Source organism: Homalodisca vitripennis, chromosome 8 (assembly GCF_021130785.1).
Source record: "Homalodisca vitripennis isolate AUS2020 chromosome 8, UT_GWSS_2.1, whole genome shotgun sequence".
NCBI classification, from domain to species: domain Eukaryota; kingdom Metazoa; phylum Arthropoda; class Insecta; order Hemiptera; family Cicadellidae; genus Homalodisca; species Homalodisca vitripennis.
Genome location: NC_060214.1, coordinates 2,415,575 through 2,428,369, shown reverse-complemented (window position 1 = coordinate 2,428,369; position 12,795 = coordinate 2,415,575). Strand labels below are relative to the sequence as shown.

General features: G+C 32.1%; 1 protein-coding gene across 1 annotated transcript; it reads left to right on the top strand.

Moving 5' to 3' along the window:
• Positions 1-765: 765 nt before the first annotated feature.
• Positions 766-5,826, top strand: LOC124367082. The gene is made up of 2 exons (XM_046823734.1): positions 766-1,056; positions 5,272-5,826. The coding sequence occupies exons 1-2, from the start codon at positions 841-843 to the stop codon at positions 5,464-5,466; spliced, it is 411 nt and encodes a 136-aa protein (XP_046679690.1). The 5' UTR covers positions 766-840; the 3' UTR covers positions 5,467-5,826.
• The last annotated feature ends 6,969 nt before the right edge of the window (positions 5,827-12,795 follow it).

Here is a 12,795-nt window from a genome sequence, read left to right as displayed (position 1 = left end):
TTTTGTATATATTTGTGTTAAGAGAACAAAACATTACCACAATCCCAATTCCTAGGAAGCTTAGACTCACAAGCGCCATTAAATAAGGAATTACAGAAATTTAGTTACTAATATTTTTTTATTAGTATTAGTATCAGGTAATGTGTAGCTAGTGAGATAGGAGGTATCCAAGGATGAGCTGCGGTACCACCTCCAGCCACTAGTAGACATGGAGGTGTACCCCGGCAGACCTCGCAAGTTGACCAAGGAGCACCACAAGAGTTAGTATTAGTCTTTGTATTAGGAACACTAACTCTTAATGTGTGGCCAGTGAGCGAGAAGGTATTCAAGGATGAGCTGCGGTACCACCTCCAGCCACTAGTAGACATGGAGGTGTACCCTGGCAGTCCTCGCAAGTTGACCAAGGAACACCACAGGAGTTAGTATTAGTCTTTGTATTAGGAACACTAACTCTTAATGTGTGGCCAGTGAGCGGGAAGGTGTCCAAAGATGAGCAGCAGTACCACCACCAGCCACTAGTAGACATGGAGGTGTACCCCGGCAGTCCTCGCAAGTTCACCAAGGAGCACCACAAGAGTTAGTATTAGTCTTTGTATTAGGAACACTAACTCGTAATGTGTGGCCAGTGAGCGAGAACGTATCCAAGGATGAACAGCAGTACCACCACCAGCCACTAGTAGACATGGAGGTGTACCCCGGCAGTCCTCGCAAGTTCACCAAGGAGCACCACAAGAGTTAGTATTAGTCTTTGTATTAGGAACACTAACTCGTAATGTGTGGCCAGTGAGCGAGAAGGTATCCAAGGATGAACAGCAGTACCACCACCAGCCACTAGTAGACATGGAGGTGTACCCTGGCAGTCCTCGCAAGTTGACCAAGGAGCCAGGGGATCTCCAGCTGTCTCTTCCACCTGACCCCGGCACCACAAGAGTCTGCGTGATCACCAGTGTGGTGGTAGACACTCCCAGTGTAGTCGTGTGCAGCGTGGATGTGGAGCCGTGTACCGTCCTCAACAAGTCCATCGTCAGCTCCGAAGTTGCTAGTAATCCTTTGCCGGTTAGTAAATCTTTTCAATTGTTTCATCCTTCTACACAATAGCATATTTTTTATCCGAAATTCATTTTTGATACAATATTAAAATAAGTTTTAATAATAATAATAATTGCAGTATTAAAATAATAAAATATTGTTGCGTATTTCTGTAGCCTAGTATTTCTAACCTGGAATTATGTAACTAAGACTACTTCTTGATATGGTTAATATGTTTTACATATACAGTGCCTGGGTACTACTTCAATAATATTAGCAGGCACAAAACACGTAAAAGTGGTTATAAGTGTTATTGAAGTGAAAACTTCTTTAGGCGCGTTGAGCGTTTTGGTAGAGGGTAAAATCCTCGGTTCGCGTCACCGACATGCTAATGATACTAACCTGCATGAAAAAGTCAGTCTCGCTGTGTTTTTTAACCGTAGTCTTGGCCGCGTACTACTAACCTGCATAAAAAAGTCAGTCTCGCTGTGATAAAACTGTCCCGGCGGAGTATGAAAACAGACTGCGAAAATCAGTGACCTTTACGGCTTCCTCTCGCGATTTAAAAGTGAAGCCAATGTCGTAAAATTCTGTAAGATGCGTCAAATTAAAGCTCTTAAATTGGCAATCTATTGGTTACATTTTGTAAATATTAAAAAAATTTCGAAATAATTTTGATTATTGTTTACATTTTACATAGCGTTTACAATGACAAGAAAAATGTAGTAAGCGAGGATTTTTTTTATTTTTTGGTCAGACACAAAATTTGTCAGCGAGAAAGTTGTGTGAAAATAGATGAATATTTTTTTGTAATTTATCATTTTTTTATTGGAAGTTTAGTTTAGCCTGTAGTAGCGTATGAAGTGATGAGTGAACGTTTCTGCCGGAACTGTAGTTGGCGCATTGGCTCACTGATACCGTATTAAAGGCCATGTCACACTGCCGTGGCGTCGCGTCCGTCCATCCATAGTATGAACGTCCGCGTATGCCGCGACGGTCTCGAATCCCGTCAAACTACCAGACACGCGTCCGCGTCCGCGGCCAACGCCACGTCTTTCTAGGAGTTGCTTATGCGTTTCAACTACTTTGAATTTGTTTAGTTATACACTGATAGTGGAATTAATAGTTTGTTATAGCTCTACCAAATTAATTTATTGTTCTGGAGCGTATTCATTAATAATTATTATCAAAATTATATTTTCATTATTACATGCAATACTATTTCTATTATGAACTTAGTAATTAGGGCATTCAATACTTTAAATACCTCTTTAAAACTATTGATTTTTATATATAAGATGCACATGAAAGGATTATTTTGTAATTTTTGTGTTGGTGTTTTCAGTTTTGTAATAAGTCTTTATGTTTTTAAAATAAGGCCTATTTAATTTTGTTATAGATTAAACATAATATGAAAAATAACAAATAAAATGGTTGCATATAAACATGACACCAGAGTATTCATTAACCCTAGAACTGGCGGTCATTTCATCCTGGAGTGTCGGGCTGTTTTAGAGCTTCGCGCAAGGGTTTTTTAAACAAATTATTAAAAATATAAAATAAAAGGAGTAGGCAGTGGCAAGAGCGCGCGATGCCCTGGTGAGGGAGTTGGGGAAGTGCTTTATGCGCATGCGCGAGCCTTCGTAGCATCGCCGACGTCGGCCAAGGATCGCTCCAGCCGCATAGCGCAGCAGACGGTGGCCGACGCGACGAACGTTGCGCCACGTCGGTTATGTCAGTGTGACTTGTCCTATTTGACAACATGGTTAGCGATTATTTTAAAAATCCATCCGCAGATGGACGGACGCGACGCCACGGCAGTGTGACATGGCCTTAACTCAATAAATTAGTTTATTGTGCAATAAAAATACCTTTACGGAAGAACCAAGTTAATTTAACTAATTTATTAGTTTTAAAAATAATGTGGGTTTAATTGTTATTGCAATTATATACTTTATTCGTAGCAATAACTGTATTATTTACAACGGTGTTCAACTCACTGGTGTTCACTCGGTGTTTACTCACTTGTATTTTATGTTTATTAATATTTAACCTCTTCATCATGAAATGAGTATTATTACGGTATAAGATTTATCTTACTAGCGTGGTAAAATAGATTTCTAGTTATTTGATAATATTTTTTCGTGGATTTAAAAATTGGAAAATTAAAAAAATTTTATAATAATTTTAGATTTTATGAAATATGTTCATTTATTGTTTTTATTAAGATATTGTTAAGATAATTGTATATTAGTTATTTTTTCAACCACTTTGTATTTATATTTTGTTCATGATTTGTTTAACCCATCATATGTAACTAATAAATAAAACATTAAAAAAGTCATTAAATTTATAGTTTTAATTACTTTCAACTTAATAGTTCCGTGTTCACTTCTATCGGCAGTCCCACGACTGCTACTGTTTTTTTAAAAAGCAAATGTCTAACCCGTTGGTGTGAGTAACTTAGAGTTTTGGATGTTTTGTGATTATATCTTTTGACTATTTCACAATATTCCAATTTTTTCTTCAAGTTTATTGAAAGGTGACTTAAGGGGGGAGCTCACGCCAAAAATGGCCAAAATATGAATGTTTACAATTTTTTTTTTTAATTATATATTAAATTCTGAACATAAAACAGTTAAAACCAACCTTAGACAATTTTTTTTCTCATAAAAAAAATACTTTGAAGTTGCACTTTATTTTAGTGATTTTTGCAGCATTACACAATCTTGACATAGTTTGCTTTTGTAGATTGATTACTTATTCTAAACTAAATCTAGCCACTAATTATAGTACTGGCATATAGTATTATGGATTTACTTCCAAAGCTAGAACCCATCAGCTGACTGAGAAACCTGTTCCAGGGAAGTGCATCACTAAAAGCACCGTGTTTTGGTTTTCGGTCGTTTTTCAAAAGTTTACTTTTTTCGTATGGGAACATAAATATCTCAAGTTCTATACTAGATAGAAGGATGAAATTTTTTTTATTTTGTTCAGTTTGACAAGATCTACAATCTCTAGCATGAATTTGTAAAAATAATGTCATTAAAATATTTAAAAAAATAGTTTTTTCCAGTTATTATGGGGAAAAAATTTTTCGAAATTTAAAAATTTACTGTAATTTTATTTTATATAATTTCCTTAAACCCATGCTAGAGATTGTAGGTATTACTCTCAGGAACAAATTAAAAAAACAACCCTCTATCACTTTAAAAACCTGAGAAATTTATGTTCTCGCAAACCCTTGCCATACACAAAATATCCCCCCCACCCTTGGGTAGCGGAAAAAAAAATTTCCAGTTTTTTTCTGTATGTTTTATATAACTTCACCTTAAGGTGTAGTATGAGTAAAAATTGGTTAGTAAATAAAGATTTTCACTTTTTATTTGAACTCCCTCCTTAAAAAAATTAAAACTCATGCAGCAGACATATACAGACTGACGATAGAGAGGACAAATCGTGTTTGTTATTAACTAGTTTTCTTAGTTGTGTCCATGGTATCGTTTCCTGGAATTATATCAAACTGTTGTGTAACATCCTGTATATGTACATTCACATTTAATTTTTGTCAATAAATTTTGCTGATATAATATAAAATTAAAGTTTTCCCTTAAGAGAATTTAATTTTCCATGCAATTCACTAATTGGTCCTTTCCCATTTTCAACATACACGAAAAAAATTTCTTACAATATACATTCATACATCATTTGCTATGCAGATGACTCAACTGCTCTGAATTCTTGTTATGATGTTCACAACCTAAATTTTATCAAGAATCAGCCATATTGTGACTGTAATAGATGGTGTAAGTCAATTTTGGTCTTTACCTAAATGAAAGTAAAACTAAGATATCGATTTTCTCACCATATTTCCGTGATTTGGCAAGTTCGGCTTAATTGGTACAGTCCATCAAGGTCTGCTCCTGTTCTTGGTGTTATTTTAGATGATACACTTAAATGATCGAAACATATTAATACTCTATGCACAAAGCTGTCTTCAATTACTTTCGCTTTTCGAGTGTAAATGACTTTCGCTTAATCGTGAATGTTAAATAACATGGTGTTTAATGGAGCAGTACCCCACTGTAAGACAAAATGATAGTACCACAATATACAAGATAATTTCTTAATTTCTTTTGGAAACTATTATTTTATGTAACTTAGTTGAATTACTTAAATATTAAGAATGATCACTTTATTTATTTATTTAAAAGTGGTATAATGATATGTTTATTTGCTCAGATAAAGGCAGAGGAAGAGTGCCCTGCAGAGCGACAGGAAGAGGACAAGAGTGACGTGGAAGAGACTGAGACCGAGACAGACGCAGACGTAATGGACAGGATATGTCACGATTTAGACTATCTCTTGGGGGGTGTGAAAAATTCAAGAGACGATGCCGCAATTCCGAACATTCTGATACAACATACCAGCTTATAGCCCCGGTCTTAACAGTCTACCAGTGTCTGTGTACAGCTGTATATACATTCTGATACAACATACCAGCTTATAGCCCCGGTCTTCACAGTCTACCATTGTCTGTGTACAGCTGTATATACATTCTGATACAACATACCAGCTTATAGCCCCGGTCTTAACAGTCTACCATTGTCTGTGTACAGCTGTATATACATTTTGTACAATATTAATGTCATCACAATGTTATTTGTTACGAGTATAATTTCAGCATAAAGTACACGCTCAAACCCGTTATAGTGTATGTTTACAGTTTTATATTTTAGTGTTTTCTATAAATAATGTTTCTTTTTGTTTATTTAAGTTATACATACACCGTATTATGGGTGACATATAAAACCAAAAGAAGTGTAAATTGAATGGTACAGTAAATATTTAAAAACATACTTAAGTACACTACATAAAATTCTACAACTTATTGAGACAACTTTTAAAGGTAAAAATATTGTACAGTTTGAATAAAATTAAATCATTATTTTAATGTTTAATAGTTCTAAACTATCTCTGTTATTTAGTTTGAATGGTAATTTAAATATTTATATTCATACTCATTTCATTACATGCATTATTGGAACATTTTACAACTTAATACTTTTTCCACGTATTTACCTTAAATGTTTCCAAAATTGTTCATAAATAAGACTTTGCATTCCTTTAAGGAGAAATTTTTGTAACAATATTAGTTATTGTGAAAAAATAACAAACTAATATTTAAATAACATGGTGCAACGAAACGGTTTCAGCAACACTTAATTTAATATGTGAAACTATTTATATGTCATGTATTAGTTTTTACATACGTCGCTGCATTCAAATATTTACAATAAGTTAGCTACAAAATTATCTTATTGTATTTATTTTGTTTATTATCAATGTTAAAATTCAACCACTATAATAAATATAATTATAATAATTGTACACTTTCAATTCTGAGATATCTTTAGAAAAATGTTATATATTTGATTATATTTGTCATATCGCTCGTTTATAACATTGGCCATGTTTAATCATGTTACTTTAATAAAGTTCAATAATATATGAAAACTTATGAAATTGTTAAGTTTTTGGTAATTAATACTATAGAGATTTCTTCAGTGTTATATGTATTTGTTAAATCTGGTTGTAAAACAGGGTAAATAAAATATTTTTGTTTGTATGTTTGTATCATTCTTTGTTGAACCTAAACTTTAAAAATAATAACAACCTGCCATGGCCTTCATTACTATTTAAACCAATTTTTATCTTCCGAACATACCAAATATAAAAATATATAATATAGTAAATATTATAATAATAAAGCATCTCAAAACTTTTAAGATTGATATTTATATGGTCAATTGAAACAAATAATTAATTCATATAAATCTTAGAGACATAACTTGATTGAAAAGAATGTCAAACTAGAACATTTATATCACATAAACTGACCTCAAAAAATAACATCATTATTATTAATACATTAAAGAACATATAAGTACAACCTGTTTAAGTTTATTTATAAAAAGAAATTTATTTACAATAGACACTTTGAGATTCTTGTGGGTGGAAACCAATCTTGAAGAGACTTAAACGTAAAAATGTGATAATAAAATAAATATTTGATGGGATTATGAACGTAGGGCGCTGTTATGCAAAAGTAGTATTAAAGAATACAGTTTACTTGGATTATGGTCTTATGCATGTAATGCTGTAATTGAATTTACATGCTATTTAGACGGATTTGTTTTACAGTCATGCAAGTGATTTTTTTGTATCATTCATGTATCAAAACGCTTATAAAGTATACGACCACATCAGTTATTTTTTTATTAGTTGAGGAAAAGTTAAGTCCATAATATTTATAAAAATATCGCTCTTAAATTTAAGGGTTAGGTTATCACTTTAAATTTAAGTTATATATCGTGAACAAATGCTTATAAAACGTGTCTAAAAACACCGTAGTGTACTCAATCGTGTACATGATAACGAGAAAATCTATACACTACAGTTTATCGTATAGGCGTCTCTGGTATCAGAACTACGTAAAGATTAAATTTTGAGCTCCTTTAACTTTCTTTGGGGCTCTTCATATGTAGATGACTCCAGATTCCAGGAGTAGACTTTGTGAAGGCGTCAGATTCCAGAAACTGCACGAAGAGGAAGGTGAACTTGAGCCAAACCTAACATTCACATTGACTTTACCCTTCCCACTAAGGGGATGCATGTAACACATCAGTATCATGTATAGTTTACCCTTATCTGGCTTCGTTACGAGCATTTAAATCTTCGAGAACTCTTTATTTTATTATGATTTTGTGTTATTTCTGCACTTCCGACGTACTACCAGCTTTCAGATGAGACCTGTTTAATAATTGAAAATAATGATGAAGACAAAAGGTGTGGATTGCCCTTAGCATAAACGCAACGTTTGCGGTGGAAGTTGACACAGTGAATTGGAATTGAATTTAGTTGAATTGAATCCATTAGAACCTGTGACACTTCTGTTTTCATTTAAGATCTCATTTTGTCTTTTTTACAGCCTAGAACGCTACAAATATTGTATGTTTAATATTTTATATAAATATAATACGTTTTTTTATCGAAGAGTAAAAATCATAACTGTGGGGGATTATGTAGCATGCACGAAGTATTAAATGAAATACAGCACGGTATTTGTGATACTAGTTTTTTAAATAAAGTTTCAAAAACTAAGTATTTTTAATTGGAGGCTTGCAAACGTTGTACAGCGAAGAGGACAGTTATTATTATCACGAATTTATTACTATTTTTATTAGTTCCTATGGAAACTCAAAACTCATATTGATATGATCCTAAAAATCAGGAAAGACAGTTATTAATTGCAAGACACTCAAGGAATTCGCATATAAATTAGTAAGTAAAATTATCTGGGTTCCAAGCTATTTTTGAGATTCTAGTAGTGAGATATATTGACAAAATGTTAGCATTATTTTGTATTATCTTCTTTACAAACCCTATTATTAACAGATTACCATACCAATGTTAAGATAACATCTTAATTCCAAACTTTAAAATAAAAAAGTTTAGAAACATTTATGTTTACCTGTAATTAAACAATTTACTTTGATTGTTTATGCTCACAGTTTTTTTAATATATCTCAATAAAATCTATGCCATTATTTTAATTATGATATTTCCTTACTATAACTATTTCTATTTTAGCTGTGAGCATAACTCTTTCAAGGTGTACCAATTAAAAGTTTTATTGAATCCCAGCTACAGAGACATCCGCATTTGTTGCACACAAAACTATTTTGGGAACTCGAAAAAATTTAAGCTATGGTGGAACCTTTATATTTCCCACAGCTGTCACGGCACAACGGAACACTGACTTCACCGAACACTAGTATTTTTCTTTTTACGGAAGCAGACCAATTTAAGTGATTAATTGTGAATGCAACATATGAATCGTAACATTTGTATCAATTTAGTATATTAAGCGTTTTGTAACGAATAAAATAAAACACATGATGAATTTAAATAGTTTTTCTGTGTAAATATCCATAAAAATTTTTAATTCATTGCTGAAATTTTGGTTGTTAAAATGTCAGTTTTATATAATACTTTCTAAAATATTTTTTATACCTACTAATAACAACAAATTTTTTCTATTAAAGTGTTAATTTTTTGTTCGACTTCACGATTATGCGACAATAGTGGCTAAGCATTAACAAAAACAATTTTATTCTGTTCCGTAAAATTAATTATAAGTCTAGTGCCTCAAAGTCTTGTCCGTAATCAGCTCGATTTATTTTTTATAGAACCTGTAACTATTTTCTGTAATAAGTGATACGTATTATAAAATATTAACCATGAAAGGATTAACGGGTTGAAAATATTTTCAGCAAATAATTAACAATAAATTGCTGTTCTTGAATTAGAAAGAAATAAGCTTTTAAAATGCAGATTAAAGTATTTGTAAACATAAGTAAAAGTAAAAACTAGAAATATATATATATATATATATATATATATATATATATATATATATATATATATATATATATATATATATATATATATATGAGATATTCTGGCACAGTTACAACTTAACATATTTTGTTTCGGACTTTAAACTAAGAGTATTGTCCCATTCAGTTACAATTACAATTTTGTATATCATACAAAATATTATCAGACCAACATTGAAAACAACCAAAACCTTGATATAGAGAAGAATATAGACAATAAGAGGAAATCGGATAAATAACGCGGCGTAGAAATCTTTTCATGTGACAAACTAGTGAATGTACATTGACGAGCAATTATTATCTTGTTGCGTCAGACATTTAACGTGTGCTCGAGGCTGACTGTGATATTGTATGTCCGTGACAAGAGCCATTAGGCCCATGTAACTAAGTGCCGATACCACTACATATAGAGAGCGGCGCCATGTAAGTTAAGTGATTGTGGTATAGAACGTGCTTCATGTGAAAAGCCGTTGAGTGTACATTGACGAGCAATTATTGTCTTGTTGTGTCAGACCTGTAACGTGTGAGGTGTAGCTCGAGGCTGACTACAATATTGTATGTCCGTGACAAGAGCCATTAGGCCCATGTAACTAAGTGCCGATACCACTACATATAGAGAGCGGCGCCATGTAAGTTAAGTGATTGTGGTATAGAACGTGCTTCATGTGAAAAGCCGTTGAGTGTACATTGACGAGCAATTATTGTCTTGTTGTGTCAGACCTGTAACGTGTGAGGTGTAGCTCGAGGCTGACTACAATATTGTATCTCCGTGACAAGAGCCATTAGGCCCATGTAACTAAGTGCCGATACCACTACATATAGAGAGCGGCGCCATGTAAGTGAAGTGATTGTGGCTTAGGGCATGTGCCAGTTTGATTGTCGTAATGCAAATTGATTGTCTTATTTAATTAAAGATAATATGAAGTGTACCTACTTAGTGATGGGGTTTATAATCAGAAAATTGAGTGATTGCACCAGGCCGATTTCCATGGAATTTCACTAAACGTTCAATGAATTGAGGTTTTATGTATTGTTTGCAACACGACATGACTGTAGGCTAAATAGAGAAAACATGTAGTAAGCTTTCTGAATATTTTTTCAATTCAAGGGTATGTACATAATTAACAGATATTTTTACTACTATTTTCAATTGTAATATTTTTAGTAATGTTTCGTCCACTTTTATCCATTAAATCACCCCACTCCTCACTAATACAGGACAGCGGAACGAGGAGGTAAGTTCCCTTGATCCACCTGTGATTAAAAGCTTACGCGAGGCAATGGTGGTGCCCGAGGGATTAACAATTACACTAATGGTGCTGTAATCTAGGCTGCAACATGGAGCTCGTCCTGTTTAATAGTTTAATAGCAAGTTTAATTATATTATTAACAACATTTCATTCCTTTAGTTACAAATTTCTTAAATATTACTTTTATGAAATATCTTAAACACAATATAATAACTATGCAATTTAATGTTATTCATGTTTTTTAATTTATTATGTTATAAGAAAATACCAGTAATAATAATGTTTTGAAAACTTTTGAAAATAACACTTGCAATATTGCAATAGTCGCAAAATACATTTACATGAAAAGCATACGAGATACAGAAGCAGATAAATCTGTTATTTGTTTTTTTTATTTTACTATTTCACATATATTTTAATTTCTTTTTTATTTATCGCAATCAATTTTATATATAGAGTGGTGTGTTTTTTTACTCCATTAAGATATGCTAAGTATGGGATCTTCTGGTTTAAATGGTTAGAATAATTAAAGGGCGTTTTCCACACTTTAGCTAAATAAAACCTTTCAACTTGAAATAGACGCAATTTTCTTACATAATGAAATAGAAACCTCCACTCGTGACCTTACCAATCTTTTACCACTTCTTTTAAAATGAGTTTCATCTGTTTGTAAATTCTATAATATATATAATAGGATTATTTAAACAACCTAGACTGGATATTTTAAAACTTACATCCGTAATTTAAGGGAATATTTACTATAGTAAAATCATTATAACTACTTTAATGTTAACAATTTTAGAATTCTAAGAGTATGTGTCTTATTTAAAAATTATTTTTCCTTACAACACAACTACCAAAATTGAAAAATATGCTGCTTGGATGTAAACATTATTAATGTCTATTTAAAAATGTATAACGACAAGGTAACAGCTATACATGTTTAAGATAAACGCTATGTTTACGATTTGATTTTCAAAACTGAAAAGTATGGAATTTTAATAATATTCTACAGCAATAAATGTTATAGGACATTTTACTATGGATCCATTTATAAATCGTTTCAGTAAATTTAATGAAAAAAAATGTTGTAACTTAAGTGAATTAGTTTTTAATTTCCGTATTGGAATTCTTAAACAACGATTTCAATACCTTGCTTATAATGCTAAAAAAGACTCAGATACCAATTTTCATTCATATCCGTCAGAAAATGACCGGAAGACGAAGGATAACACGCTTCATCCCTTGTTTGATGCTACCACCTTGAAAGTGACCGGCAGTTTGTTAAAATGGTATAAATTACACGTTTCTTGTACAAAAAAACCTCAAGTTTTGGGCAAGTTCATATGTAAATACCTGAAAACCTCTCCGTAATTTAGCGGCCGCCATCTTGGAACGGTGATAGATAGCGACTTTTGGTCCGCAATAACGTATTCCTTTTTCCAACAGTGTCTCACATTTGATGGGGAGGGGGAGGATTGCTATTAAAATTTGAGTTTGTGTGCACCCCACCAGCAACATTTTTTGAAATGCCTGAAACGTTACGTCCCTTCATTATTAGCATTTAATAATACAGGTATTAAAGAAATCTTTCCTTTACCTAGTTTCTAATTACTTTTCATTCCTTTATTTCACGTTTGCTATTGACGATGAGGATGTGAAAGGAAAAGTACAACACGAAGTTTCATTAATGCATTAAAAATGATAAGCAATGAGTGATACTAATAATTTAAAACTTTTAGCAGTTCCAAAAGTTTGCTTATATCTAAGTTAATTTTGAATTCTAAAATGTTCAAGTCAGTTGTTCTAGTATGAGCCATTATAGTCTTCAGACTTTTATTATCTCTTTATTGATAATAACTGAACCTGAGAAACGAGCATGTTTCATATAATGACAATAAATAGGAAAGCAATTATATATGCCATGTATTCCAGTATTTATAAAATAATAGAAAAAACATCTACAGTCATGTAATATAATAGTTACTTGTATTATATTGTATTAAATATTAAATGAAAATTTCCTTAAAGAATGTGTACAAAACAAATTGTGA

Coding starts and splice junctions, on each gene's coding strand:
- LOC124367082 (XM_046823734.1), top strand. CDS start 841: ATGGAGGTGTACCCTGGCAGTCCTCGCAAGTTGACCAAGGAGCCAGGG. Junction 1,057..5,271: donor TTGCTAGTAATCCTTTGCCG/GTTAGTAAATCT, acceptor TTATTTGCTCAG/ATAAAGGCAGAGGAAGAGTG.